General features: G+C 44.7%; 2 protein-coding genes and 3 non-coding genes across 10 annotated transcripts; 2 read left to right on the top strand and 3 right to left on the bottom strand.

Moving 5' to 3' along the window:
* AURKB (aurora kinase B) lies at nucleotides 1-4,487 on the top strand. Of its 6 annotated transcripts, none has more exons than XM_016154776.2 (9): nucleotides 37-136; nucleotides 453-525; nucleotides 1,865-1,967; nucleotides 2,075-2,114; nucleotides 2,358-2,549; nucleotides 2,849-2,987; nucleotides 3,097-3,245; nucleotides 3,823-3,997; nucleotides 4,170-4,487. In XM_016154776.2, the coding sequence occupies exons 2-9, from the start codon at nucleotides 478-480 to the stop codon at nucleotides 4,341-4,343; spliced, it is 1,020 nt and encodes a 339-aa protein (XP_016010262.1). In that variant the 5' UTR covers nucleotides 37-136; nucleotides 453-477; the 3' UTR covers nucleotides 4,344-4,487. The 6 variants fall into 6 exon arrangements, with proteins under 6 accessions (XP_036079297.1, XP_036079298.1, XP_016010262.1 ...); XM_016154777.2 differs by having other exon boundaries at nucleotides 87-180; XM_036223404.1 differs by lacking the exon at nucleotides 1,865-1,967 and having other exon boundaries at nucleotides 1-180.
* A 7,013-nt stretch (nucleotides 4,488-11,500) lies between these two features.
* BORCS6 (BLOC-1 related complex subunit 6) lies at nucleotides 11,501-13,353 on the top strand. Its single transcript, XM_016154647.2, has one exon. The coding sequence runs from the start codon at nucleotides 11,574-11,576 to the stop codon at nucleotides 12,627-12,629; it is 1,056 nt and encodes a 351-aa protein (XP_016010133.1). The 5' UTR covers nucleotides 11,501-11,573; the 3' UTR covers nucleotides 12,630-13,353.
* Nucleotides 13,354-14,009: 656 nt separating this feature from the next.
* TRNAI-AAU lies at nucleotides 14,010-14,083 on the bottom strand. Its single transcript has one exon. It is a non-coding gene; the product is annotated as a tRNA-Ile (tRNA).
* A 687-nt stretch (nucleotides 14,084-14,770) lies between these two features.
* TRNAS-GCU lies at nucleotides 14,771-14,852 on the bottom strand. The gene has a single exon. It is a non-coding gene; the product is annotated as a tRNA-Ser (tRNA).
* Nucleotides 14,853-15,299: 447 nt separating this feature from the next.
* On the bottom strand, nucleotides 15,300-15,371 carry TRNAW-CCA. Its single transcript has one exon. It is a non-coding gene; the product is annotated as a tRNA-Trp (tRNA).
* Between the last annotated feature and the right edge of the window lie 9,531 nt (nucleotides 15,372-24,902).

The following is a 24,902-nucleotide window of genomic DNA, read 5'->3' on the forward strand; positions in this document are numbered from 1 at the left end:
TGAGGATTGGGCATGGGAGGCGCCCTCAGCCAATGGGGCCAGGGCGGGAGATTTGAAAGGACCTTGGCGTCGGCGCAGCCGCTCCTATTCAGTTGTTTGCGGGCAGTCGGGAAGGTGGCAGTACCACGGGCTCCAGGTGAGCTGACCTCATTTCGCAGGCCTTGCGCCGGGGAAAAGCAGGTAATCAGGCAGGTTGGGGGTCCGTTGGGCGGGCCCGCGCGCACTCCGGCTGCTGGGCGCCCAAGGGTAGAGAGGGTCCTGGAAAGGAGTGGAGCGGGTAGCAGGGCTGGAGAGGCGAGGCCAGGGCCCGGGTGCGCCCTCATGCGGTCAGCTTGTTACCTGCTCCCTTTCACCAGTCCCTGGCCGTCGCTTCTGGCTAGTCCAGTCCGACTCCTTCCTTTTTCACTCCGTGCTTTTTCTGCTACTAACGACTGTTTCTCTTCTTTGCTCAGCTCTCCTCTTCCTTTCCCTCTAAGGATGACCCAGAAAGAGAACGCCTACCCCTGGCCCTACTGCCGACAGATGGTAAGGGCTTTCCCACTTACCCTACCCCCACCCTCATGGCGAGTTCCCGCTTGGAGATTTGAGGTCCTGCAGAGGGCGATCTTCTAAGTACTTTTTTCTCCATTATGCTCCAAGAGTTTGCAGGCAGAACCTGATCTGGTCATTTGCAGCCACATCTTGTCTGGTGCTGCCGTCTTGAATCTGATCAACCTTTTGAGGACCTCTACAGGGCTAAACCTACCTGTCATATACAAATTATAACTGAGACAGAGCAGGCAGTCTGACCTTCAGGCCATGATTCCCGACCCTTGTCCTGAAAAAATAGGCTTAATAATCTAGAACTTATTTTAATGACTGGTGGGAGATAAGGATCTAAACAGATTTATTTTCCAGTTGTCCAAACACCTTTCATTGAAGAGTCTATTCTCTGATTTCAAATGCCACCTTTGTCATATATATTAAATTGTATAAACATATGTTATATATATATATATTAAGTATGTGTGGGTCTAGTACTCTATTTTGTTCAACTTGCTTATTTTTAAATTCTGTACTAATATCGCTGTTTGGGAACAGGTTTGTAGGGGCACTGAGGCTCTCTTTCTGTCTTGGCTAAAGAGGAAGGAAGGAGCCCACACAGGCTTTGCTCTCTGTTTGTGGCGCTTGGGTATCCTGGAGGATCCATCTGTCCTCTTGACCACCAGCTCCCTCCCACACAGAGCACTGAGTGAACCTGTCAAGAGTGAAGACTGAATGAGAAACCATTGTCACTTCTACATTGGTCACTCCCAAAATAAAGTTGTGTATATTACCCAGAAGTTAAAAGTGAGAAGTGGGCCAAGGCCATCAGAGTAGCCCTCAGTGTCCCTAAAGCCTGTTTTTGCAAGGGATAAATACTGATATTTGCCGAACACTCAAGGCCTCAAGGACCTTATCTAAGCCCTAGTGGACTGAGCCTTTTAGGGGACTGTGAGAATACCCCTGTGCTAAAACTCCTTGAATTGTGGGTGTTCAGGGGTGGGCAGCTGGGTGAATGAGTGGTCCTATGGGCAGGACTATGGAGGTTGGACAGCTTCATGCCTGAGAATATGGTGTAGGCCAGGACCAAAGAGGTAAAATGCTAGATGTTAGACAAAGTCCTTTACTCCTTATCTTAGGCCAACTTAGCTTGTTATTAATAACCATTAATATGGAGTTCTGAGAAGTCTTGGGGCTGAGTAGCAGTATTGTGGTCTCAGTGCTCCTCTTTGAACCGGCGGTGGGTGGCTGTATAAGCCAGTACTGAAATGCTGCTTTCAGCACATTCCAACCCGGTCGGTGGGACAAAGGCACCCTCAGAGGTCCCCATACTCCTTCTCAGGCTCATTCTGGCCTGAACACCCTGCCCCAGAGAGTCCTCCAGAAGGAGCCTACCACCCCATCTTCACTTGTCCTCATGAACCGCTCCAATGCGCAGCCCACAGGTAACTGGGACAAGGGGAATGGATTGACTCAAGGGGACTAGACCCTGGGGAGGATGCAGGGATGAAAATGTCAAAAGACGGCCTCAACTTAACTGTTCTTTCCTTAGCTGCCCCTGGCCAGAACAGCAGTGGGACACCCAACTTAACGTAAGTGCCCAAGCCTTAGGGTGGCAACAGTGGGATAGGAGAGTGAATAGATAGGAAATGAGGGAGGTAGAAGTGAGGGGCAGGAGGAGTAGAGATGCAGGCAAGAAAGTCTTGTCCATTTTCAACTTCCTTGGAAGAGAAATGTACCTGAGGGCAGAATGGGCTGAGGTACAGGGAGAAGGCAAACACCTCAAGTGATCCAAAAACCAGTACTCAGCTGCCTTCTCCCCACTCTCTAATCAGGCGGTCCTTCACAATTGACGACTTTGAGATTGGGCGCCCTCTGGGCAAAGGCAAGTTTGGAAACGTGTACTTGGCTCGGGAAAAGAAAAGCCATTTCATCGTGGCACTCAAGGTCCTCTTCAAGTCTCAGATAGAGAAAGAGGGTGTGGAGCACCAGCTGCGCAGGGAGATCGAAATCCAGGCCCATCTGCAGTAAGGGTCAAGGCCTTCTAGGCCAATACTCCCTATTCCCAACCCCCAGCTCCTCTTTCCAACCTTACCACCTCCAGGCTGTTTTCTCTACAGCTGTGGCCACTTAGCTATTGAGCTTATAATCTGGGCCAAAGTCTTGAATCCAGAGAGCTGCCTCCACCACCCCCTTACTGCTGCCAACCCTACTGTCCCTGGACTGGCCCAAGTCTGAGCCCAGTTTGCCCCACATGAGACCTGTCATTTTTCCTATTTTCTTATACCAGGATGCAGATTGAGGCTTTCTCTATTTCCTCTCCCAGGCATCCCAACATCTTGCGTCTCTACAACTATTTCTATGACCGTAGGAGGATCTACTTGATTCTGGAGTATGCCCCCCGTGGGGAGCTCTACAAGGAATTACAGAAAAGCCGCACTTTTGATGAGCAACGAACGGCCACGGTTGTGAAGGGATGGGCACCTGGGGCACCAGCAAGGGCCCAAGGTTGGGGGAATATCGCTTTCAGTTAAGGTCCATCCTTGTCTGACTCCCTGTCATTGGCCTTCCCAGATCATGGAGGAGCTGGCAGATGCTCTGATATACTGCCACGGGAAGAAGGTAATTCACAGAGACATAAAGCCAGAGAATCTGCTCTTGGGGCTCCAAGGGGAGCTAAAGATTGCTGACTTCGGCTGGTCTGTACACGCCCCCTCCCTGAGGTAAGGTGGACCAGGAGGCCAGCTTTGGGTGTGAAACTGGGACATTCAGAATAAATCCACTCCAGATTTTGTTACCCAGAGACATTTGGGTTTGTCCTTGTCTAAATATATAGACACAGTAATATCTTTACAAAAATAGGAGACTCACATTTTTTTTGTTGCCCAGATTTCTATGAAATATATAGGAATGCCATATCATTGAGACTATTCCTACATCATTTTTAGTGGCTTCATAGTATTGCATAGTAGAGATGTAACCTGAATTTTTTAAGCAGGACATTCTTGATGAACATTAGAGATGTCCCCAATTTTTCCTTTAATTCTAAGGTGAACATTGCCTTTCCAGCTGATTATTTTAAGACATATCTCAGTGTGGAAATGCTGAGGTAGTATGTAAGCCCACCTCTGGGGCTTTGGTTTATATCTTCACCCCACTCCTACCCCAAGGCCCTATCAGATCCTGGTTGGAACACCCTCCTGGTGCATCCTGGGATCTCTTGGTTCCTTGCCATAGGGCTTCAGGAAAAGGAGAAGCCATCTGACTCTGGGATCCCTGCCCTCTACTCTCCGCACCCAGGAGGAAGACAATGTGTGGCACCCTGGACTACCTTCCTCCAGAGATGATTGAGGGGCGCACACACAATGAGAAGGTGGATCTGTGGTGCATCGGAGTGCTCTGCTATGAGCTGCTGGTGGGAAACCCACCCTTTGAGAGCGCTTCACACAATGAGACTTATCGGCGCATCGTCAAGGTGGGAGGGCTAGGTGCCTGGCTGGGGTTTTGTGCTGACCATAGGTCAGGGGCTGGGAGTATGAAGAACATAGCTGTGGGGTCTACATAATCCTCCAAATAGAATGGTGGTCAAGGAAAAAGCAGCCACGATGAAACTAACAGGGTCCTTCCTTCACCTTTCTGTATTGCAGGTAGACCTGAAGTTCCCCACTTCTGTGCCCACAGGAGCCCAGGACCTCATCTCCAAGCTGCTCAAACATAATCCCTCGGAACGGCTGCCCCTGGCCCAGGTCTCAGCCCACCCTTGGGTCCGGGCTCACTCTCGGAGGGTGTTGCCTCCCTCAGCCCTTCAGTCTGTCCCCTAAATCATCCCTGTCATTTACTCAGTTGTGTCCATGTTTGTATGCCTGTACATGTTTAGTTGGAAGGAGGGGTCCCTGGCCTGTTCCCTTATCTGTCTTCTACCTCCTTTTTATTTAATAAAGGCTGAAGCTTTTTATACTGATAAATGTAGATGTTTACATGAGTGGAAACTTTGCTTGGAGGAAGCTGTTCCCTGTGTGGAGGAGGCTAGAGATTTGCCCATGCTGGGTGCCAGGGATGGGTACTGCATCACTGCCCCTGGTAGTACCCTGTCCTCAGCTCTGACACTGACCGATTCAGCCCCCAGCCACCCTGCCCCCACTGTCTTTTCTTTTTCCTGCTCCAGCTCCCAGGGTCTGAGGGTACTGGAGAACTCGACTCGACTCTGCTAAGCCTTATCTCTGCCCTCCCCTTCTCACTCTCAATTGTCTGACCTCTAGTCTTTCCCTCTCCTGGTTCACTCCCTGGAAACAACTGAAGAGTGCTGTTCCCTAGAAGTTGTCTTTTTGTGTTTACTGCTCTAGTCGGGATCTAGTATAGGAGTGAATAGAAGCAGTACAGATGGTGTCTCGTCCCTGACTTAAGGTTTTACTGTTAAGTATAATGCTTGCTGTAGATTTACCCCCATTTTACAGATAAGGCAAATGAAACACAGAAGGGTTACACAATCTGCCAAAAGTCACACAACTAGTAAATGCAGGAGCCCAGTTTTAAAACTCCATATTTAATACCATGCTGCAATGATATAAAACTGCCTTTCCATAGCACGCATGTTTATTTTACATGTATTTATATTGCAGAAACAAAACAAGAATTATAGTTTTTTCCGTTAGTCTAAAAGTCCTTTAACAGGTTAAAGTAAGCCTATTCTCTTCCTAGCTTGCCAAGGGTTTGGGTTTTTTTTTTATATCATTAATAGGTGTTGAGTTTCATCAAATGCTTTTTCTGTACCTATTATTTGCTCTTAAACAATGTGGCAAAGTAAATGAAATAAATTTTCTTATTTTTATTTTATATCAGTTATTCATTCTGTATTCAATTCCTAGAGCTGCAATAATAGAATACCACAAATTTGGTGGTTTAAAACAACAGAAATTTACTCTGGCAGTTCTGGAGGTCCGAAATCAAGATGTCTGCAGTGTCACACTCCCTTCAAAGGCTCTAGGGAAAAATCCTTGCCTCTTTCAGTTCCAGGTGGCTCCAGGCAGTTCTAGACTTGTGGCTGCATGCTTCCAATCTCTGCTTCCGTCTTCATATGGCCTTCCCCTCTTCTCTGTCTCTCCTCTGTGTCATAAGAACACTAGTCTTCTGATTTAGGGCCCACCCAGATAACCCAGGATGATCTCATCCCAAGATCCTTAATTACATCCGCAAAGACCCATTTCCAAAAAACTTCACATTCATAGGTTCATAGGACATAGACATATCTTTTGGCGGGGCACCATGCAATTCACTACACAGGCCTATTGATTAAAATAATTGAATGATGTTATAAAGCTTTTTTTTTTTTTAAAGCAGTCTGCTCATTTTTCTCAAAGACATCCAGTCTTTTTGATGTTTTGTTTCATTTTTAGTATTTACCATCTCTTTCTAAATCACATGCTTCCGTTGCTACTTCATAAGTCTTCAATTTTAGGCATTAACCTAGTGTTTTCCTGCTATAAAATTTAGGGATTTCACTCTTTCACCTCACTGCTACCATATGCGTGTACATTTTCTGTCCCTGTGTCCTGATGTAATTAAGTCATAATTTTGGTTGGATTTATTCATTTGACAATAGTATTGAACTATTGAACGCTTTTGACATTCCAAGTGCTATTCTAGAGACTGGAGGTAGGGAATGAAAGTAGTGAATAAAAGAGAAAAATCCTCTGTGCTCAAAGACCTTATAAATCTAGAGGATCAATGTTTATATGTTGACCATGAGGTGGTAGCCAAGCTGATTCATGTGGCTTTCTATTGTTTTCCTTTCTAGTATAACTTTTGAACATCCCTAAAGTGAATAGTTTTATGTCATTTGCTCAGTCTCTTATGTACAGATCACTAATCCATTTCTAAGTTCTCCCCAGCTCTGAGTACTTAAAGCTATCAACATCTATCAGAGTGTCGCTTCATTGAGTCATACAGGCCTGATATGGAATATATTTTGTATTTTTCAGCTCTCAATATCCTCTAATTACCATTATGATTTCTTCTTTGATCCAGGAGTATTTCAAAGATGTTTCAAAAAGTCCACATGGCTTTTTCCTGCATGTGGTCTGCCCCATTTCTCCTTTACTCTTACCACCGAGCCTGCTAGACAACTGCTGTCCAGTACCAGTTGCAGCCCAGGGGTTGGGGACCCATTTAACATGACTTCTACATTAATATCTCTCACCTGAACCATCTCACCAAGCTCAAGACTCATATATACTTGGCATCTCCATTTAATGTGTCTAACAGGCTTTTCTCAAAGTTAGTACGGTAAACGGTACTCTCGATTTTTTTTTTATTTTCCCCCTATCTCAGTCAATAGCACTATCATTCACTCGGTTGCTGAGGCAAAAAAAAAAAAAAAAAATCACCCCTGGTTTTCTCCCTCTCTGGCAGGCCTGCCCTTCCTACGTACAGTCAAATCCACTGAGTCCCAGCCCCACTCTCCTTACACACAAACTCCTTTGCTCTTATGCTAGTTCAAGCCAAACATCCTTTCCAGCTTAGATGATGGCAACAGCCTCCCAACTGTATTCACAGCATCTATTCCCAACCTCTGCAGTCCATGCTCCACACAGTGAAAATTAGAGAATGTCATTTCCCTGTTCAAAACTCTTCTTTGGTTTTTCAGTGTAATACTGGATTAAAACTCAAACATTGGCTTTCAACCCTAGCTACACATCAGAATCACCTAGAGGTCTTAAAAAGATAATAGAACTCTCAGACCCTTACCCTGAGAAATTCAGATTTAATTGACTGGGTTGCGACCTAGGCATCCAGAGATTTTAAAACCCCCCAGGTGATTCTGAGTTTTAAATCCCTGCTTAAAGGGATCTTTCCCCTCCCTCCTCCAAAGTCATCTCCCACTGCTCAACCCCTTCTATCACTGGTCTTGTTGTTCCTTGAACATGCCAAATTTGTTTCTACCTCAATGCCTTTGCACTTGCTCTTCCTGCTGTCTAGGACGCCATTCCCAGCTTATTTTGGGCCTAGTTCTTCAATGATTTCGATGAATTGCTAAGTTAACCAAGCCTGGCATCCTTGGCCATTTTTCCATTGTATGTGTCTTTTGCTGATTTACTTATAAAATCAAGGGATATTAACAATTTGTCACATAGTTTTACTTTGTCAACTTTTTTTTCCTTTCTGCAATTTGTCTTGTTTAGGGTAGTTATTCCATGCTGAACTTTTCCAGTTTTATGTTGTCAAGTCTATTATCTTTTTCCTTTACGGTATTTGACTTTTGGTCTTTCTTTAAAAAACCTTCATCACTCCAAGCTTATTATTAAAAAAAAAAAAAAAAAAATGGACCTCTGTTTTCTGTTAGTACTTTTTTTTTTTCATTTAAAATTGTGATCGAAATGGAATTTTTTTTTGGAGTAAGGAATAAAATAATTATTTTTTGTTTTTGTTTATGTTCAAATAGCTTGTCTCATACCATTTATATAAATTGATTCAAAATGTCATTTTCTTCATATACTAAATTTCCATGTACAGGAATTGCATAATTTGCAACAAAAAATATATGTACTCATGGGGTAGCTAAGGAAAACATGGGCCTTTAACAAAACACTCGTCCCTGATTGCAACAAAACTCATCTATCCCTAGCTCCCTGTACTATATAGTACAGGGCTCTTTGACCAAAAAACAACAACAACAAAAAAATTTATAAAGTATTGGAAAGAGTATTCCAAAGCCTAATGAACACAGTGAAAATTATGAGTCACATCATGCCTCCAGAAGTGACCAACAGTTGATAGGCAAATAGGAGAAGTAAGCACTCCCTGAGAAGTGAGCCACTACCCAGCAGCCTGCAGTACAAGAGATGGCAAACTTTATCTGTAAAAGTCTGGGAAATAATTATTTAAGGCTGCAGGCCACATGGCCTCTGTTGAAACTACTTAACTTTGCCATTATGGCACAAAAGCAACCATAGACAGACAGTACATAAATGAGTGAACATAGCTGTATCCCAATAAAACTGAACATTGAAATTTGAATTTCATATACTCATATAAAGTTTCATATTCTTTAGATTATTTTTCAACCATTTAAAAGTGTTAAAGCCATTCTTAGTTCACAGGCCATATAAAAACATGTGGAAAGCAGAATTTGGCCTATAGGCCAAACTTTACTGACTCCTAATATAGTAGACGCTATGGTAGTTCCCCCACAATTCCTCCTCCCACCTCCATCATGCTGAGTTTGGAGGGAACTCACTCAACCCTAGCTCCAGGAGGAGCATAATTGTTTTTAACCCAATCAATTATTACCACCTTGCTAGAGTGACTGCTTCCAGACCCAAGCCAAGGTCAATCAGATATGGTATTACCCTAGCCAAAGTGACTGCATTGGACATATGAACCAGCTCAGCCCAATAAGATGTGAGGAAAATTAACTGTGGCTTTGGGGAAAGAGGCATCCTTGTTCTTCTGTGAAGAGTAAATGGAAGATACTTCTATCTCCTCTTCTGGAAGAGGGTTCCTGGTTGCATGTGTGAAAATTAATAAACAGAAACTTCATTTAAAATGGAATTGGGAGATTAGAAGAGAGAACTCTCATGCACGTGTCTCTCAACAACTCTTACAGAAAGACATATTTTGTACCTCAGACAGCAAGTGATACTTTATTATCTTAGCTGGAGGAAGAAAAGATTTCTCCTTGCCCACTAACAGCTCAGTCAATGGAAGACTGCCATAACTCAGCCAAGGAAAAGTCACTGTACTTCGAACTTTGTTTCCTCCAATGGACTCTTTTTATAATAGCCCCTCCCACATCGATAAAAGAGCAATTACTCTCCTTTGTTTCTCTGGATTTGCATGTGGTTCGCCATTGTAATTCTTTATTGTTTCCAAATAAATCTATTTTGCTAAAGAAATATCTATTTGTTTAAGGTCAACACATGCAACAGAAAATATTTAGGCTTTTTTATGCAGAAAAGGACTTTATTATATGCATCAGGGTAATCCACAGAATCTCTGTGAGGACCAGGCTTGGAGTCTACAGTCAGGAAGAATTTCACTGCAGAAGTGGGCCAGCAGACCATGGTGAGTCTGAGCCATGTGCTAGGGAAGCTGGGGAAAGGACTGCTTGGTATCTATATGTTGAAGCCCTAACATCATGTGACATTTGGAGGTGGGGCCTTTGGAGGAAATTAGGTTGAGATAAGATCATGAGGCTGGGATCCTCATGATGAGATTAGAGTCCTTATAAGAGGAGTGCTAGCTTTCTCTCTCCACCAAGTAAGGGACATATTAAGAAAATGTCCGTCTGCAAGCCAGGAAGAGGGGTCTTACCAGGAACTGAATCAGTCGGCATGTTGGACTTCCCAGCCTCCAGAACTGGGAGAAATAAATATCTGTTGTTTAAGACACCCAGTTTATAGTATTTTGTTATAGCATCCCAAGAAGACTAATATAACGCCCAAAGGATGACAGGTGGCATTTGGCCACCATGAGGAAGCCGGCTTGGAATGAATCTGCCCCACAGACAGAAACCAAATCCTACATATGACACCGTTAGGGTACTGAATGCAGGCTTCTCTGACAGGTACTCTGTCTTGACACCATTGTTGCATGACATGATAAATTCCCTCCCCCCTCATTTTTCCTTGTTGGTTCAACTTGTGTTTTCTGACACTTGTTGAGTAAAAAGCATCTGCTGAGTGGTAAAAAGGAGATGAAGGGTCTCAATCTCAGACAAAGGGAGAAAAGCTTAGAGTAGACCATTGATCTCATGGTGTATTGGTCAGGACTTTGGGTGCAAGTGACAGATACATCTTGAATGAATTCAAGCCCAAAAAGGGAAATTAATGACTTGGGGTTATTTACTTAATAAGTATCTGTTGAGTACCTACTATATACTACGCATTCTTCTAAGCACTAGAGATACTGATGAACACAAAACAGACAAAATGTCTTACCTAATGCAGCTTACTTACACGAGCAAGTAAGCAAAATATATAGTATGTCAGATGGTGATAAGTGCTATAGAGAAAAGGCAGGAAAAGAAGATTGGGAATTGCTGGAGAAAGTAGTGCAATTTTACATAGATTGTAAGGGGAAGCCTCATTCAAAAGGAAACATTTGAATAAGAACCTGCGGGGGAGAAGGGAAGGAGAAATATTCAAGTTGAAATTTTTTCTTGGTAGGCTCAGCCTCGGAGGGCGGGGGAGGGGGGAAGAGCAAGTGTAAAGCCCTGGGGCTGGGGTGGGGAGGCAGGGGTGACCCGTCAGAGGAACAGTGAGAAGGAGGCCAGTGTGGCTCTAGCAGGACCAGTGAAGGGAAGGGAAGGAAGCAGTGAGATCAAAATAGTACCAGGGCTCTGATCTTCATTTATTGAATATTTCATCTAGTGGCAAAATCACATGCCATCCTCTCAAGGGGAGGGACTCTCAAACCTGTAGGGAGCAGGGGAAAGAGAACAGAGTGACAAAAGCACAGAAAAGCACGGTTAGTTGCTCTAGGCAGTTCATCTGCTAGGTCTGTGAGCCGAGGACGATGGAATGAACCATTCTTGTTCTGCTGAGAATTCTGGTTTCATCCTTCCCAATTAACTAGATGCGGTTCAGTCCTGATGGTCCAAGCAGGATATACTATTTTCATCCAAAGAACCTCTCTTAGGAATCCCAAGTCTAGTTCCTACCCGATCTATTTGCCAGGCAAGAATTGTGGGCGGGACGACTTTGGGCGGGACGACTTTGGGCGAAGAGTCTTACCCTGGCTCCAAGTGGACTCCGGCATTTCAAGACCTTCATCTTTAAGATCCGCCCCCTCAACTTTTTGAAAGGGCGGGGCGACCAGAGCAGCTGTCACCTCCTTCTCTCCACCCGCTGGCTCTCACGTGTGCCTGGCTGTTCAATAACAGCTCTCCTTTCGGGACTTCCTGGTCATTGCAACCAATCATAGCGTTGTTCCCGTCCTCGCCATTGTCAGCTCGCTGCCAATCGGCGCACCTTTACCAACGCCCCTTAAAGGCGCCGCCTACGCCTCTCGAGCTGCAGCGAACCAGTTCCTCGGTTACTGTCCTTAACTGCAGTATGGAGATGTCTCCGGGGCGGCCTGGGCCGGAGGCGGACCTTTTGGCTCTGAGGGGTCAGCAAGCTGTGGTCTTCGGCGGCAGGCCGGGCCGAACGCCCTCCGAGACGCCCTCAGGCCTCCGTGTGTCGGAGGAGGAAGAGGCCGAGAACGTTGGGGCTGCGAGCCGCCACCCCAGGGAGTCCCCGAACACTTCGAGCTGCAGCGTCGTCCACCCGTCGGAACGGGAGACCACAGAGAACGAGGCAGGCCGCGCAGGGACGCCGTCTGGGGTCGGGAGCCGCCGAGGGGCGCCGGGTCCCAAGCACACCCTGCACGGGTCCTCTCTGCGCAAGGACCCTGAGCCTCCCGAGGACAAGCCAGCATCCGAAAGGGTCCGTCGAGGCAGCCGGGGAGGCAGCGGGATGGATGTTGAGCAGGAGGTGGAAGAAGAGGAGGAAGAGGCGGCGGCCGGCAGGGCTGGCCGCTCGTTCTCCAGCCGCCTTCAGGACAGCCGCAGTCTAGACGGGCTGAGCGGGGCGTGCGGCGGCTCTGGGTCGGCAGGGAGTGCGGAGTCTGGCACAGGTGGTGGGCGTCGCGCCACCATCTCCAGTCCCCTGGAGCTCGAGGGCACGGTGAGCCGCCATGGAGACCTCACCCACTTTGTTGCCAACAACCTGCAACTCAAGATCCGTCTGAGCGGAGCCCCTCAACCACCGCCCCCTGCCCCGCCCTGTTCAGCGCCTGCCCCCACTCCAGCCATCCCCCCCATCGACCCCGACGTGCTGCGGGACCTGGAGCGGCTGAGTCGGGAGCTGGGCGGCAGGGTGGACCGTCTGCTTCGCGGGCTGGGTGGCGCGGTGCAGGAGCTGACAGCGCTGAGCGTGGGCTGTATCCAGACCTACCGAGACGCCGTGGACTCCCTAGGCGAAGCCGTGGACATGAGCATCAAGGGCATGTACACCCTGCTGGCACGCTGCGAGGAGCTGGAGCGGGCTCTGCAGCCGGTGCAGGGGCTCGCGCGCCAAGTCCGGGATATCCGACGTACCCTGGAGGTGTTGGAGGCCCTGTGCAAGTGACCGGGAGGGCAGGAGAGGCCAGGCCAGGCCAGAGCCCAGCAGGAGCCTAAGGACTCTTCAAAGAGCCCTGATGGGAACTACCGCTGAGGAGAGGCCTATATATTAGGGGCTCTTTTAGATGCATTTAGGAAGTCTGTGACCACTTCCTTGGCCTTATGCAGGTGTATATGGGGAAGTTCTAAAGTCTCTCCTGGTGGGAAGAGATGATGCTCTGCTTCTATTCAGTTGGCCATCTGTAGCTACCTTGTTCTCCCCAACTCTCTTTCCTAGCTAAAGCACCGTCCCTGGAAACTCAGGGCTTCAGGTCTTGGCTTGGGACACCTGACTGCCATCTGTGATCAAGAAAGGAGAACAGAGGAGGCCCCAGTCCCCCACTGTGGCCACCTTGACTCCAGTAGCCACATCTCAGGTGCCAGGGGCTGTGGGAGTTTGAGTGGTCCTTGGCTGCACACCATGCAGACAAGGATGCACACCTGCAGAAGGATAACCTCCTGTTTCTGCCCTCTGGCCCCCTACCATCCCACTTCTTCAGCCAGAACCAGGGTGAAGCTAGAAGGAATGCATTGCATGGTAGAGGGAGTGAGTTGGAAGGGGTCTCACTGCTCTCAGGATTCAGTAGAATTGTTGCTGGTTTTGAAGCCTACCTGTTGTAGAGTGTTCTAATCAGTTTTGGCTTTCTGAGTTTTTGTGGAATTAAAGCTGCTGCTGCTGCTGCTAAGGCTGAGGCTCTGTCTGTGTGGCATCACAGGGATTGATGAGCCAAAGGGATGGGGAGAAGGGTTTGTCTTTTTCATGAAGCTCCCTTGGGGTTGATGGTGGGGAGTGGCGTTGGGGGTCCCAGGCTACATAGGGAAGGATATGGTTCCTGCTCTTAGGCAGCAAGTCTGAGGGGAAAAGCAGAACACAGATATGGGCTCAGAGATTCAGTAAAAGCAAAACAAGGAAAAGGTACTGCAGAAGAGAAAGAGAAGGGATTGTGTTATCAGATCTTAAAGGGGACAGGCAGGGACTGGGCAAAGTGGACATCTCAGCTGTGGAGGAAGATGGGAAACACTTGTTAGCTCAATTCCTGGCCCCATTTCCTATACTGCACTGATCAGTGCCATATGTGTGGTTTGAGACACCATTTGAGTCAACCACTGGCAGCTGTTTATAGTTCCAGCATTTGACCCTATTATGGTCAAAAGATTTAGAAAAAAAGATCACAGAAAGAACATCAGTTTTCTTGAAAATTTTTCCTCTCCCTGAAAATACTAGCACTTTAGACTGAGTTTAAACACATTTCTCTTTTTTATGGGACGAGTCCCGGGATTGGAAATGGTGCTCCACAAACCTTTCCCAGTAAAAGAATACAAATATTCTCAAAAGGTTCCACATCACTGGCCCGTACGGGGATCGAACCCGCGACCTTGGCGTTATTAGCACCACGCTCTAACCAACTGAGCTAACCGGCCAGTTTGCTGAGTCCCTTAAATACAAATTAATGTAGAGTTCACCATACTGATTCGTTCTTTTGAAAGAATGTATATGATTGTTTTGGAAGGCATGAACGGAATACGAAAACTGAATCACTGAACATTTCTAGAAGTACTAGCCACGCCGCAAAACTGACAAGCACAAGTAATGTAACAATGGCGTTTGGCGGCAGGCCAAGGAACAAATCAAGTGCTCAGGACTGATGTATATGTAGCATTCAAGAACAGAAACAGAAATGAAAAACATTACCTGATAGCCCCCAGTGGATTCCCGGAAACAAGATGAATGGATTGTGAGAAATTATATAGGCCGGATGCCCTAAGAGTATTATCTCGTAAGGTCTTTGCACAGCTAATGAGAACTCAAGGAGGAACCGCTAGATTCAAAACTAGGGTCTCCTACTTATTAGGCAGGCGCTTTAACTAAGGCAAAGTAAGAAATGTTTGCACCATTTCCCTGGTCAGGAGAGCCCTGTGACAGGTTAGTAAATGTGCAGGGGCATTTTATAACCAATATTGGAAAAATAAGTAGAAAGAAATGGAAAGTACTACCGCAGGTGAGAGAGAATGAAGGTGTGATGCAGAAAATTAGTGCGAGTAGGCCAAAGTTCAGAGAGTAAAGTTTAGGTTTACAAAACCTGAGACAGGCAGCAGGAAACTGCAAACCGACGAGGATGGGATTCGAACCCACGCGTGCAGAGCACAATGGATTAGCAGTCCATCGCCTTAACCACTCGGCCACCTCGTCTTTGATTGCAACGTTCTCAGACACGATCTCTGTAGTCTCGATCCTACTCTTCAGTGAGAATAGGTCCAACTATGTCTCAAAGGAAATTCATTCCTTAAGATCCTCCTGCCCAGTACTACGAAAACAACTCTCGGGGCGCTGGCTGACCGAGCGAACTTCTCGCGCGTGCGAGCGCCCGACCTTTCTTGCTCTGAGTTGAGCGTGCGCCAGTCTTCAGGAGGACCGCAATAGGCCCAGATAGATCTACGGTATCTGATCGGCTGCAAAACACTACCGCGAGATTGCTGGCTTCCTCCCGCGGGTGGGCGCGGGACTTCGAGCTAGTAGCGCTCCCTTTCGGTGCCTACAAGATGCTTCGTTTTCTACCTGGGCGCTCGAGCTCGAGTATAGTTGAAAATAAGGGGAATAAATAAAGGCCACTGAAGTCGCCAAAGGAAAAGGTTGCGTTGACCCCGACGTGATTTGAACACGCAACCTTCTGATCTGGAGTCAGACGCGCTACCGTTGCGCCACGAGGTCAGCCGGCCAAGGCGGTGGTCAGGTCCACTCATGACCACTTGATGGCTACGCTTACCTTACTTTACAGTGTAGTGCATGCGCTTTCCCACCCTCTTCGCGAGACTAGCAGAGCTCACTGCACGCAGTTTGGGCGGTGGCTTTGCGGGTTCTTGGCTCAGTTGTCTCCACCGGCGTCCTGCTAACGACCAGGTGGCGCAGAGCTGGTTACTTGGGAGACCAGAGTTCACAGCCCAACAAAGTCGTCGGACTTGGTGCAGAAACGGATGGAAGGCCGAACGTGATGGAGTCGTGCCAGACCCCAGGGACCCTGAAGGGGTGAGAGATTAGCTCCTCCCGCGGTACGATCCTTCCTGGCTGCATGTTACAATCGCTGGCGGAGCCTTCCAAATAGCCACGCACAAGCCACAGGTTTGGAGAGTCTAATATTAAAGTTCAGGGTAGAGCCCCAGGATCGGGAATTCTGTCACATTTTACAATTTCGAGGAATAATTTACATACAATGAAATGCATAGATCTTAAGTATATATTTTGATGAGTTCTGACAAATGCAACCCACGGCCTTTTCAAGATATAGGACATTTCCTTCACCCTGGAAAGTTCTTTTATGTTCCTTCCCAATAGATCCCCGCCCTTCCCTTCCTAGGGGAAACCACTATTCCGATTTCGATCACCATAAACATCAGTATTTTTTGAAGTTCCCCAGGTGAGACAGAGCGGAAACCTCTAAAGAGTGATACCAGAAGCGGGCAGAGACCTCTCCCCCCGCCCCCGCCTTTGCTTCTTGAAGGTTAAGAAGAGTTCAACAGGCCAGTATGGCGAATGAGGTCGTGCTGTATCTCAGTCTTTCTCTTCCTAGCCAAATGTCTGAACTTACTGCACAGAGGCTCTCCTGAAAGATATCAAGGACCACAAGGCTGTCAAAGCCCGCGGCCATTTCTCAGGCCTGATCTTCATTGATTCAAGACAACATTTTCTTTAAGAGCTTTATCCTTTGGTTGTCCTGTCACTATCTGCTGGTCTTCCCCTAGCTGTTACCTACCTCCCCAACCACGCCATACACACAGGTTTTTTTGTTTGTTTGTTTTTTGGTTTTTTTCTGTCCTTTTCCTCAAAGTTCTGTCTTCTCTCCTCACTCACCTCCCCTGGAGTAAGCAAGCTATCACCTGTGGTGCTGAGAGCTCCCACCTCCGGTTTGGATGACCAGAACCTGCTGCATAGCTCTCCTTGACCCTGTCATTCTTCTTTCCAAGTATTTCTGCACTCCCAGTGATTGGCCTTAACTCTTCCCTCTCCCTCAGTGCCCATTTCCGGTTATCAAATCCTGTCAATTACATTTCCTTTATAATTTTTCCCTCAGCCCAAATTCCCCATTCCTATTGCTATCTCCTAAGTCTCTCTCACTGCCTTATTGTAACAAACGCCTCTGATCTCTCTGCCTCAGAATAGTTGAAGAGAATCATCTTTTAAAAATGCAAACATGATCCCATCACGCTGTGGCTTAAAATCGGGATTAAGTCCTAATATACTGTCTGGGCCCCCAGGGCCAACTATTCTTTAAGCATGTGGACTCTAAAACCAGTTTGCCAGGGTTCTCATGCAGGCTTTGCTACCTTACTAGCTGTGTAACTTGGGCTAGTTATTGAACCTCCCTGTGTCTCAATGTCCCCATCTGTAAAATAGTAAACATTATAATAGATCACTATTACTTTATTTACTATAGATAAAATGCTCAGAGCCTGGATGGTAATAATCACACGATTATTATGGTGGTTACTATTATTAACATCTGTTCCTTGCCTGCTTCTTCAGCCACTGCCTTGTCATTTCCCATGTACAACCATCCTGACTCATTTACAGTTGCCTAAACTCATCTTAGTACCAACTGTTTCTGTGCCAGTGTCCTTGGTAGTATTGCTTGATGGTCTTCCTAATCCTTCCCTACCTGGCTGACCCTTACATACCCTTCAAGACTCAATTTAGAAGCTTCCTCCTCCCCACGTCCCTGTCCATCTGGGGGAAGAGGCCCTGCCTGTGTCTCCTCCAAGATAACACTTAAAATACTACCTTTTAATTGTTTCTTGGTGGTTTCCCTTATTACACTCTAAGTTACTCAAGAGTAGAAAATATGTATTCCTAGCACTCAGTACAATTCCTGGAATATAGTATGTATTCAGTAAGTGTTCGTGAAATGAATGAGGGATAGATAGCTTTAGTAAAAATATTAGCGTGGGCAAGAGCCTGGCTTATAGAGGAAGGAGACATGCCTTGGTAGCTGAAGAGTGTGGGGTGAGGTGGAAAATTTTGCTAGAAAGGGTAGTTGGGTCAATGAATATGGTACCAAGGAATACGGACTTGATCTCTAGGCTTAGAGAGATTATGCAGCAGGCATGAGGTATGATCAGCCCAGTGTCATCATTCACAATATTCTCTGATGGTTAACTCCCCTCCATTCATCTCAATAGTTTCCAAATTTTAGAAACCAAAATATAATTCTTTCCAGAGCTGCATTGCTCACTAGGGTGGTGGCTATTCAATATGAGACTATTCAAATTACATTAAATTTCAAAAATTCAGTTCTTTAATCCCACTAGCCACATTTCAAGCCACATGAAGCTAGCTGGCTACCATACTGGACAGAGAGAATATGAAATATTTTCATCATCATAGGAAGTTCTGTTGCGCAGCTCTGATCCAGAGCCTGAAAGCTTGTAACCTGAGGCCTGTATGCTATTACCATAAGGGTTATTTTTTTCCTTCTCATTTTTTTCATTTTTAAGTAGAATACTAACATTTATCATTGGAATAAGAATCTGGATTTATGGTCTCTCTTTTAAAAAGCATACACACATACAGGAATCCTGCAACACTGGATTTTGATTCCCTCAAGACAATTTACCAAAGGTGAGTAGCTGCTGTACCACTCCACTCCCCTACTCCCCTCAACTCCTACCTAGACTTGAGAGAGGGCATGGGCTCTCCTGAGTTTTGTTTTGTACCCCCTTACTTCACCCCCCACCTCAAGGAACCTAATTTATATGTTGCATTCATTTGTTGTGATCTAGTAGAAGAGACAATACTGAGTAAAGTAATAAACCAAATGTTTACAGATTATAATGAAGACTAGTGAGAGGTCATAGACTGGTGTGAAGAGATCATATTCTTCTCAAGTCAGCCTGAGTTTGAAGTCTGGTGTCATCAATTACAGGATCTGTGACCTGGGGCAGGTATATATGTTGCTCTGTGCTTCGGTTTCCTTATCTGTGTCTCAGTACTACTGAATTGTATACTTTAAATGATTAATTTTATGTTATATAAATTTCACATAGAAAAGATAAGCAACACTAATGAGCCAACTCGAAGAGGTTCTCACTGGCCAAAACAGACACTTTGAGCATCAAAATGAATAACGACTGCCATGAACCAAAACATACAAAAGATGACAAAAATTACACGTTCACAATGATACTAAAAACAACTAATTTTTCACTTTTGGAGGGTGCTAGGGAACAAACCCATTATACTGAAAACTGGTAAATAATGGTGGTGGTGGGGGAATCATACATTTATCCAGTCTTTCTCTTATGACCTGTAAACAACAAGTTGATGAGGGCACATTCTTATTATAGGAGAATCCAACTGATAAATGCAGGAGAAATGATAGAATTAGGATATCCACATTTTGCAACCTTTCATGAAATAAGGGAGCTAGGCAGTGGTGATCAATTAAACCAGTAGGTAAAAAAGTGATGGGGCACTTTATAATGGCTGCCTCAGTCTGAACCTACTGCTCAAATTTTACCATAGTAAAAGAGAGGCAAATAGGCATTGAACCCTCTAGCTGTGGTGGAATAAGAACTACAAGCCACCACCCATGATGTATTTTTACCAGAAAACTGAATGTGAGACAGGGCATAGAGGAACATGTTAAATGACCCAACCAGAACATAGCCTATAAACAGCCCAGTGTCTTCAACAGATAAATTGCAAGAAAACAAGGAAGAAGGAGGAGGAAGGAAGAAGAACTTAAGATTAAAAGAGACTTAATAGACACGTTTACCAAGTATGATGTGTGGGCTTTACTTGGACCTCGATTCAAAGAAACTGTAAAAAATCTTATGAGTGGGCAATTTGAACTGTTCAGTGATGTCTAGGATTTACTTCAAAATAAACTAGTAGGGCTAAGAGGGAGAGTATAGAGGAAGCAAGGTTGGGCATGTGTTGTAATCACTGAAGCATAATGGTAGGCTTAGGGGATCATTATACTATTTAAAAAATTTTTTACATATGTTTTAAGTTTTCCATGATAAAAAAAAATTTTTCTAAGATTTTTTTTATGACCAGTTCAAATATTAGGACATGCGGATTCCAGCCCTAGAGTGAGTGAAGGACAACTGGTCACCAGCAGTACCTCCTATGACCACAGGCTGGCTCCAAAACTCAACGTTTTTGACACTTGTCTACCACTACCACAGGCTTCTGTGAACCAAGGTCATGGAAAATGACAGGACAGAACTAAATGCCTGCTCACTATTTATTAATTCACAGTATAAAATGTGACTACTCACTTCTTACTCTCTAGTTGTTCCCCCAGACAGGAAACCTACTATAAGCAGAATGCCCCAGACTTCCAGCTTCTGGAGCCCAAAATCTGTTATCCGTGACCCCTCCATTTTTCTCACCAACCCACAGCCCCATGTTCAGACCTTTTTATCTCCTAATGATCTCTTGTTTCCTTCTACTTTATTCTGCCTTCTTGAATACACCCTGGTTCCATCTCATCCTGTCCTTCCTGGACAACGCTATGGCTTCTTCACTGGCCTTCTGCTTAAAATCTTAAAATTTGTTTTCCATGTTGCAGCCAAAGTCATCTTCTAGAACAGGGGTCCCCAGTCCTCACACCATGAACCGTTACTGGTCCATGGCCTGTTAGGAACCGGGCCACACAGCAGGAAGTGAGTGGCAGGCCAGTGAGCAAGTCTTCATTTGTATCTGCAGGTTTTCCCCAGCACTAACATCACCACCTCAACTTCACCTCAGATCATTAGGCATTAGAATATTATAGGAGCATGAACCCTATTGTGAACTGTGCATGCAAAGGATCTAGATTGCATACTCCTTATGAGAATCCAATGCCTGATGATCTGAGGTGGAGCTGAAGGCGTGACGCTTCAGCTCCACCTCAGATCCAGGTGGAGAGCGGCTGCAAATACAGATTAACATTAGCAGAGAGCTTTGACTGCACAGAGACCATAATATATCAATTGCTTGCAGACTCATATCAAATCTTATCAGTGAGACCAAGCACCCTTCATTAAAAGACAAGCCTTTGGAGTTTTTCAGAAGAAAAAAAAAACGTGAACACAAAGAACAGAACCAATTATTGAAGGCCACCACTTCATCAAATGTGTGTGCACTGAGAGCATCATTCTTAGTGGCTAACAGCATTGCTAAAGCTAAGGAGCCCTTTACTATTGGAGAAAAGTTGATCCTGCCTGCTGCTAAGGACATCATTTGTCATGAACTTTTAGGAGAGGTTGAAGTTCAAAAGGTAGCACATACTCCTTTTTCGGCTAGCACCATAACTAGATGAATTGATGAAATAGAAGAGGATTTTGAGGTGTAATTATTAGGATGAATGAATCACCATGGTATGCAATCCAGGTTGATGAGTCTACTAATATTGACAACAAGGCAACAATGCTTATTTTTGTGTGATATATTTTTCAGGAAGATGTGCATGAGGATATGTTACGTGCACTTTTGTTGCCAAACAACACCACAGCAGAACTATCCAAGTCTTTGATTACATATCAAGAAAACTGAATTCGTTATTTTGTGTCAGTATATGCATGGATGGAGTGGCTGCCATTACTGGACGGCTTTCTGGTTTCACTATTTGGGTCAAAGAGGTCATTTCTGAAAGTCAGTCTACATACTGTCATCCATAGAGAAATGCTGGCTAGCTGAAAAATGTCACCTGAACTTTACAACATTTTGCAGGATGTGATTAAAATCATCTGCCACATTAAAGTACATGCCCTTAACACACATCAATTTGTGTAGCTCTCTGAGGAGATGGACACAGAACACACACATCTTCTCTTATACACAGAAGTGAGATAGCTTTCTAGAGGTAGATCACTGGCCAGAGGTTTTTCTTTTTTTAAGGTGAGGCAACCCTTGGTTAATCTCACAGATTGAACGGAACTTGTCAGTTTACATCCCTTACTTTTTTATGCCTACAGCACCTGGTCTCCCTAGGTGGTCTCCCATCAAAGTACTAACCAGGCTCAATCCTGCAGTTTTTGAGTTATGAGAGCTGCTCCAGTAATTTCTTTTACAAAAACAGTCGCCACTGGCAGCACATTTCAGTGATGCAGAATGGGATGCAAAACTTGCTTACTTGTGTGACCTATTCAACCTGCTTAACCAACTCAATCTTTCACTTCAGGGGAGAATGACAACTGTATTCAAGTTAGCAGATAAAGTGGCTGCATTCAAAGCCAAAGTGGAATTATGGGGGCAATGAGTAAACATTGAGATTTTTGACATGTTTCAAACATTAGCAGAGATTTTGAAAGAGACTGAGCCAAGGCCTTCTTTCTCCCAGCTGGTGAATGATCACTTATCTCAGCTTTCAAGTGTTTGAACATTACTTCCCAACCACAAAAGACTCCCAAACTTGGAAAGAATGGATCTATGACCTATTTGTGAATAAGCCAGGTGAATCAACTTTGTCCATGCTAGAAGAGGATCAACTGCTTGAGATGGCAAATGATAATGGCCTTAAAAGTAAGTTTGAGACAACTTCAAACCTCTATACATTCTGGATTAAAGTGAAGGCTGAATAGCCTGAGATTGCCACAAAAGCACTGAAAAGCCTGCTTCCATTTCCAATGTCCTATCTTTGTGAAGCAGGGTTTTCTGCAGTGACAGCAGCCAAAACTAGATTACAGAGTAGACTGTACATAGTAATACAGTTAGGGTGTCACTGTCTCCCATCGCCCCCGGATGGGACTATCTAGTTGCAGGAAAACAAGCTCAGGGCTCCCATTGATTCTGCATTATGGTGAGTTGTATTAATTATTTCATTATATATCACAATGTAATAATAATAAAGTGCACAATAAATGTAATGCACTTGAATCATTCTGAAACCACCCACTCCCCTACCCCCCACCCCAATCTATGGAAAATTTGTCTTCCACAAAACTGGTCCCTGGTGCCAAAAAGGTTGGGGACCATTATTCTAGGATATAAACCTGACCATGTCCCTCCCCATAGCTGCAAGGCCTTACATGATTTGACTCTTGTCTATATATCCCATCTCACCTTGATCTTTTCTCCCTCTTCTATTGCTATACTTCAGACACACTTAGCTTCTGTTCTGTTCAACAAGCATACCAGGCTTGTTCCTACCTAAAGACTTTTGCACTTGCTGTTCCTCCACCTGGAATGCTCTTCTCCCAAACTTTCACATGATTGACTCCTCTTCATTCTCTTTATTCCGGGGACCTCCCTTTTAAAAAAGCAGGGCCCACTATATGACAGTACTTCCTTTGTGTGCGAACAGTCAAGACTTGATAAACTGTTGCTGGGGAAATTTGGCTCTGAAGGCCTGGGCTTTCTATTCTCAGGAGAAAAGGCATGTATGTAAGTTATAGGAAGAAAGAAGAAAAGAATGGGCAGCCTTCAGTCCTTGGATCTTGACTATGTGCTAAGAATGCTTCTATGCTTGCTGTGCTGTAATTTCCATGTTGGAGAGTCAGAAATCCCACCTCTCACTGTTCTTTAGCTATCATCACTGTTACTCATTTTAAGGATCTCATAGCGATGAGGTTCACCTCAAGGGAGAGGAGCATTTGAGTCCACTATATTGATGAGTTTGCCTGTCTGGCCTGAGATGGGGGAGGTTTGAAAATATTTTCAGAACTTTGAAATGGTCCAGCAATTAAAAGAGAGAAACTCCCCTACACACCTGAGCCCTGAGAAACCTGTGTGGGTAATATTTGATTATAACCTGATATTTTCCGAGTAGAAAATAAAGAACCTTACCCTTTATAAAAATAATTCCTCTGAAAAGTCTAAATGATTGCAGTTTTTATGTGTTTTGGAGATCACATTGTCTCCATTATGAGGAAAAGGCTGTGCCGTCCTCCAAAGAGATGGTTTTATCTGAAAATGTCATTACATGGTTTCAATATATAGTAGTCCAACATTTAGGGATCTTCAATCTTAGAAATCATTCCTTCATTTTATAAAGCAACTTAATGTCTCAATGATAATACTGGATAAGACCTAGAAGGAAAATTTTAAAAGGGCTTATCATATGACACTTTATTTTTAAATAATTTTATTTATAGAAAAGTTGCAAAAATACAAAGAATTCTCATGTACCTTCTTCAAGGCCATGTTTGCTTTATCAGTCTATCTCTACAGACACACATTTTTTATAAACCATTTAAAAGTAAATTGCAGCCATACCACTTTATCTCTAAACACTTTAGTATTTTCTAACAAGGAAAACCTCTTCCACAAAGGCAGTAGAATTATAAAAAATCAGGAAATTAACACTTACTATTATCTTAGCTAGAAATCTTATTCAAATTTTGTCAGTTGTTCCACTAATGTCCTTTATAATAAAATAAATAAAGTTGTTTTTTTGTTTTCTGGTCCAGGATCCATTATAATAATACATTAAAAATATCATGTTAAATTTGTCATTTCTCTTTAGTCTCTCTTACCTGGAAGTGTTCCTGTCTTTGTCTTTCATGACCTGTGAAACATCTTTTGACTATCTCTTTGAGTTTTGAATTTTTTCACCCACTGGTTTAGAAAACGGAAATCCATTTATTACACTTGGATCCTGGAAGAGAGAAATGGGTTTCCTCTTAATTTTTTTACCACATTTCCTAACACAAAGGTTAACATACAATCCATTTTCGAAGAGCTTTTCCCTTATCAATATTGTCTCCCTTTAAAAAATTTATTTATAGCCCATATTACCCTGTAGATTTATTATCTGTTTGCATGTTTGTTGTCTATCTTCCTGACTAGAATATAAACTCCACGAAGGTAAATATTTCTTGTCTGTTCCTCAAGAACAGGAGCCCAGCTCAGTGCCTGGCGCTTAACTAGCTGGTCAATGAATATTTGTTGAATGAACAAATAAATCAGAAATGCCTCTTAGACTCGAAGTTCAGACAGGCTTAAAAGCACGGAGACAGGGAGTGAGGAGAGAGCTGGTTCTTCTGGGATGTAAGCAGGGAGGTTCCCGTTAGGATAGGATTGGACTCTGAGCAATAATCGCAGAACTTTCAGTTCTTCAGGGATCCCCTTGAGATCCAAAGGTCAATGAATTCGCCGATAGTAAGAAGTTCTTGGGCCGTGGCTGGGCAAAGTTAGATGTCCACACCTTGAAATCGGAGCAGAGTCTGCGTCGCCGCCCGCTCCTTGCCTCCCAGAGACGCTGGGTACCATTCCTTTCCTCCACTCCCGGTTTTCCAGGCCCACGTGGTTCACTCCCTTCCC

Source organism: Rousettus aegyptiacus, unplaced genomic scaffold (genome assembly GCF_014176215.1).
Source record: "Rousettus aegyptiacus isolate mRouAeg1 unplaced genomic scaffold, mRouAeg1.p scaffold_m13_p_6, whole genome shotgun sequence".
NCBI classification, from domain to species: Eukaryota; Metazoa; Chordata; class Mammalia; order Chiroptera; family Pteropodidae; genus Rousettus; species Rousettus aegyptiacus.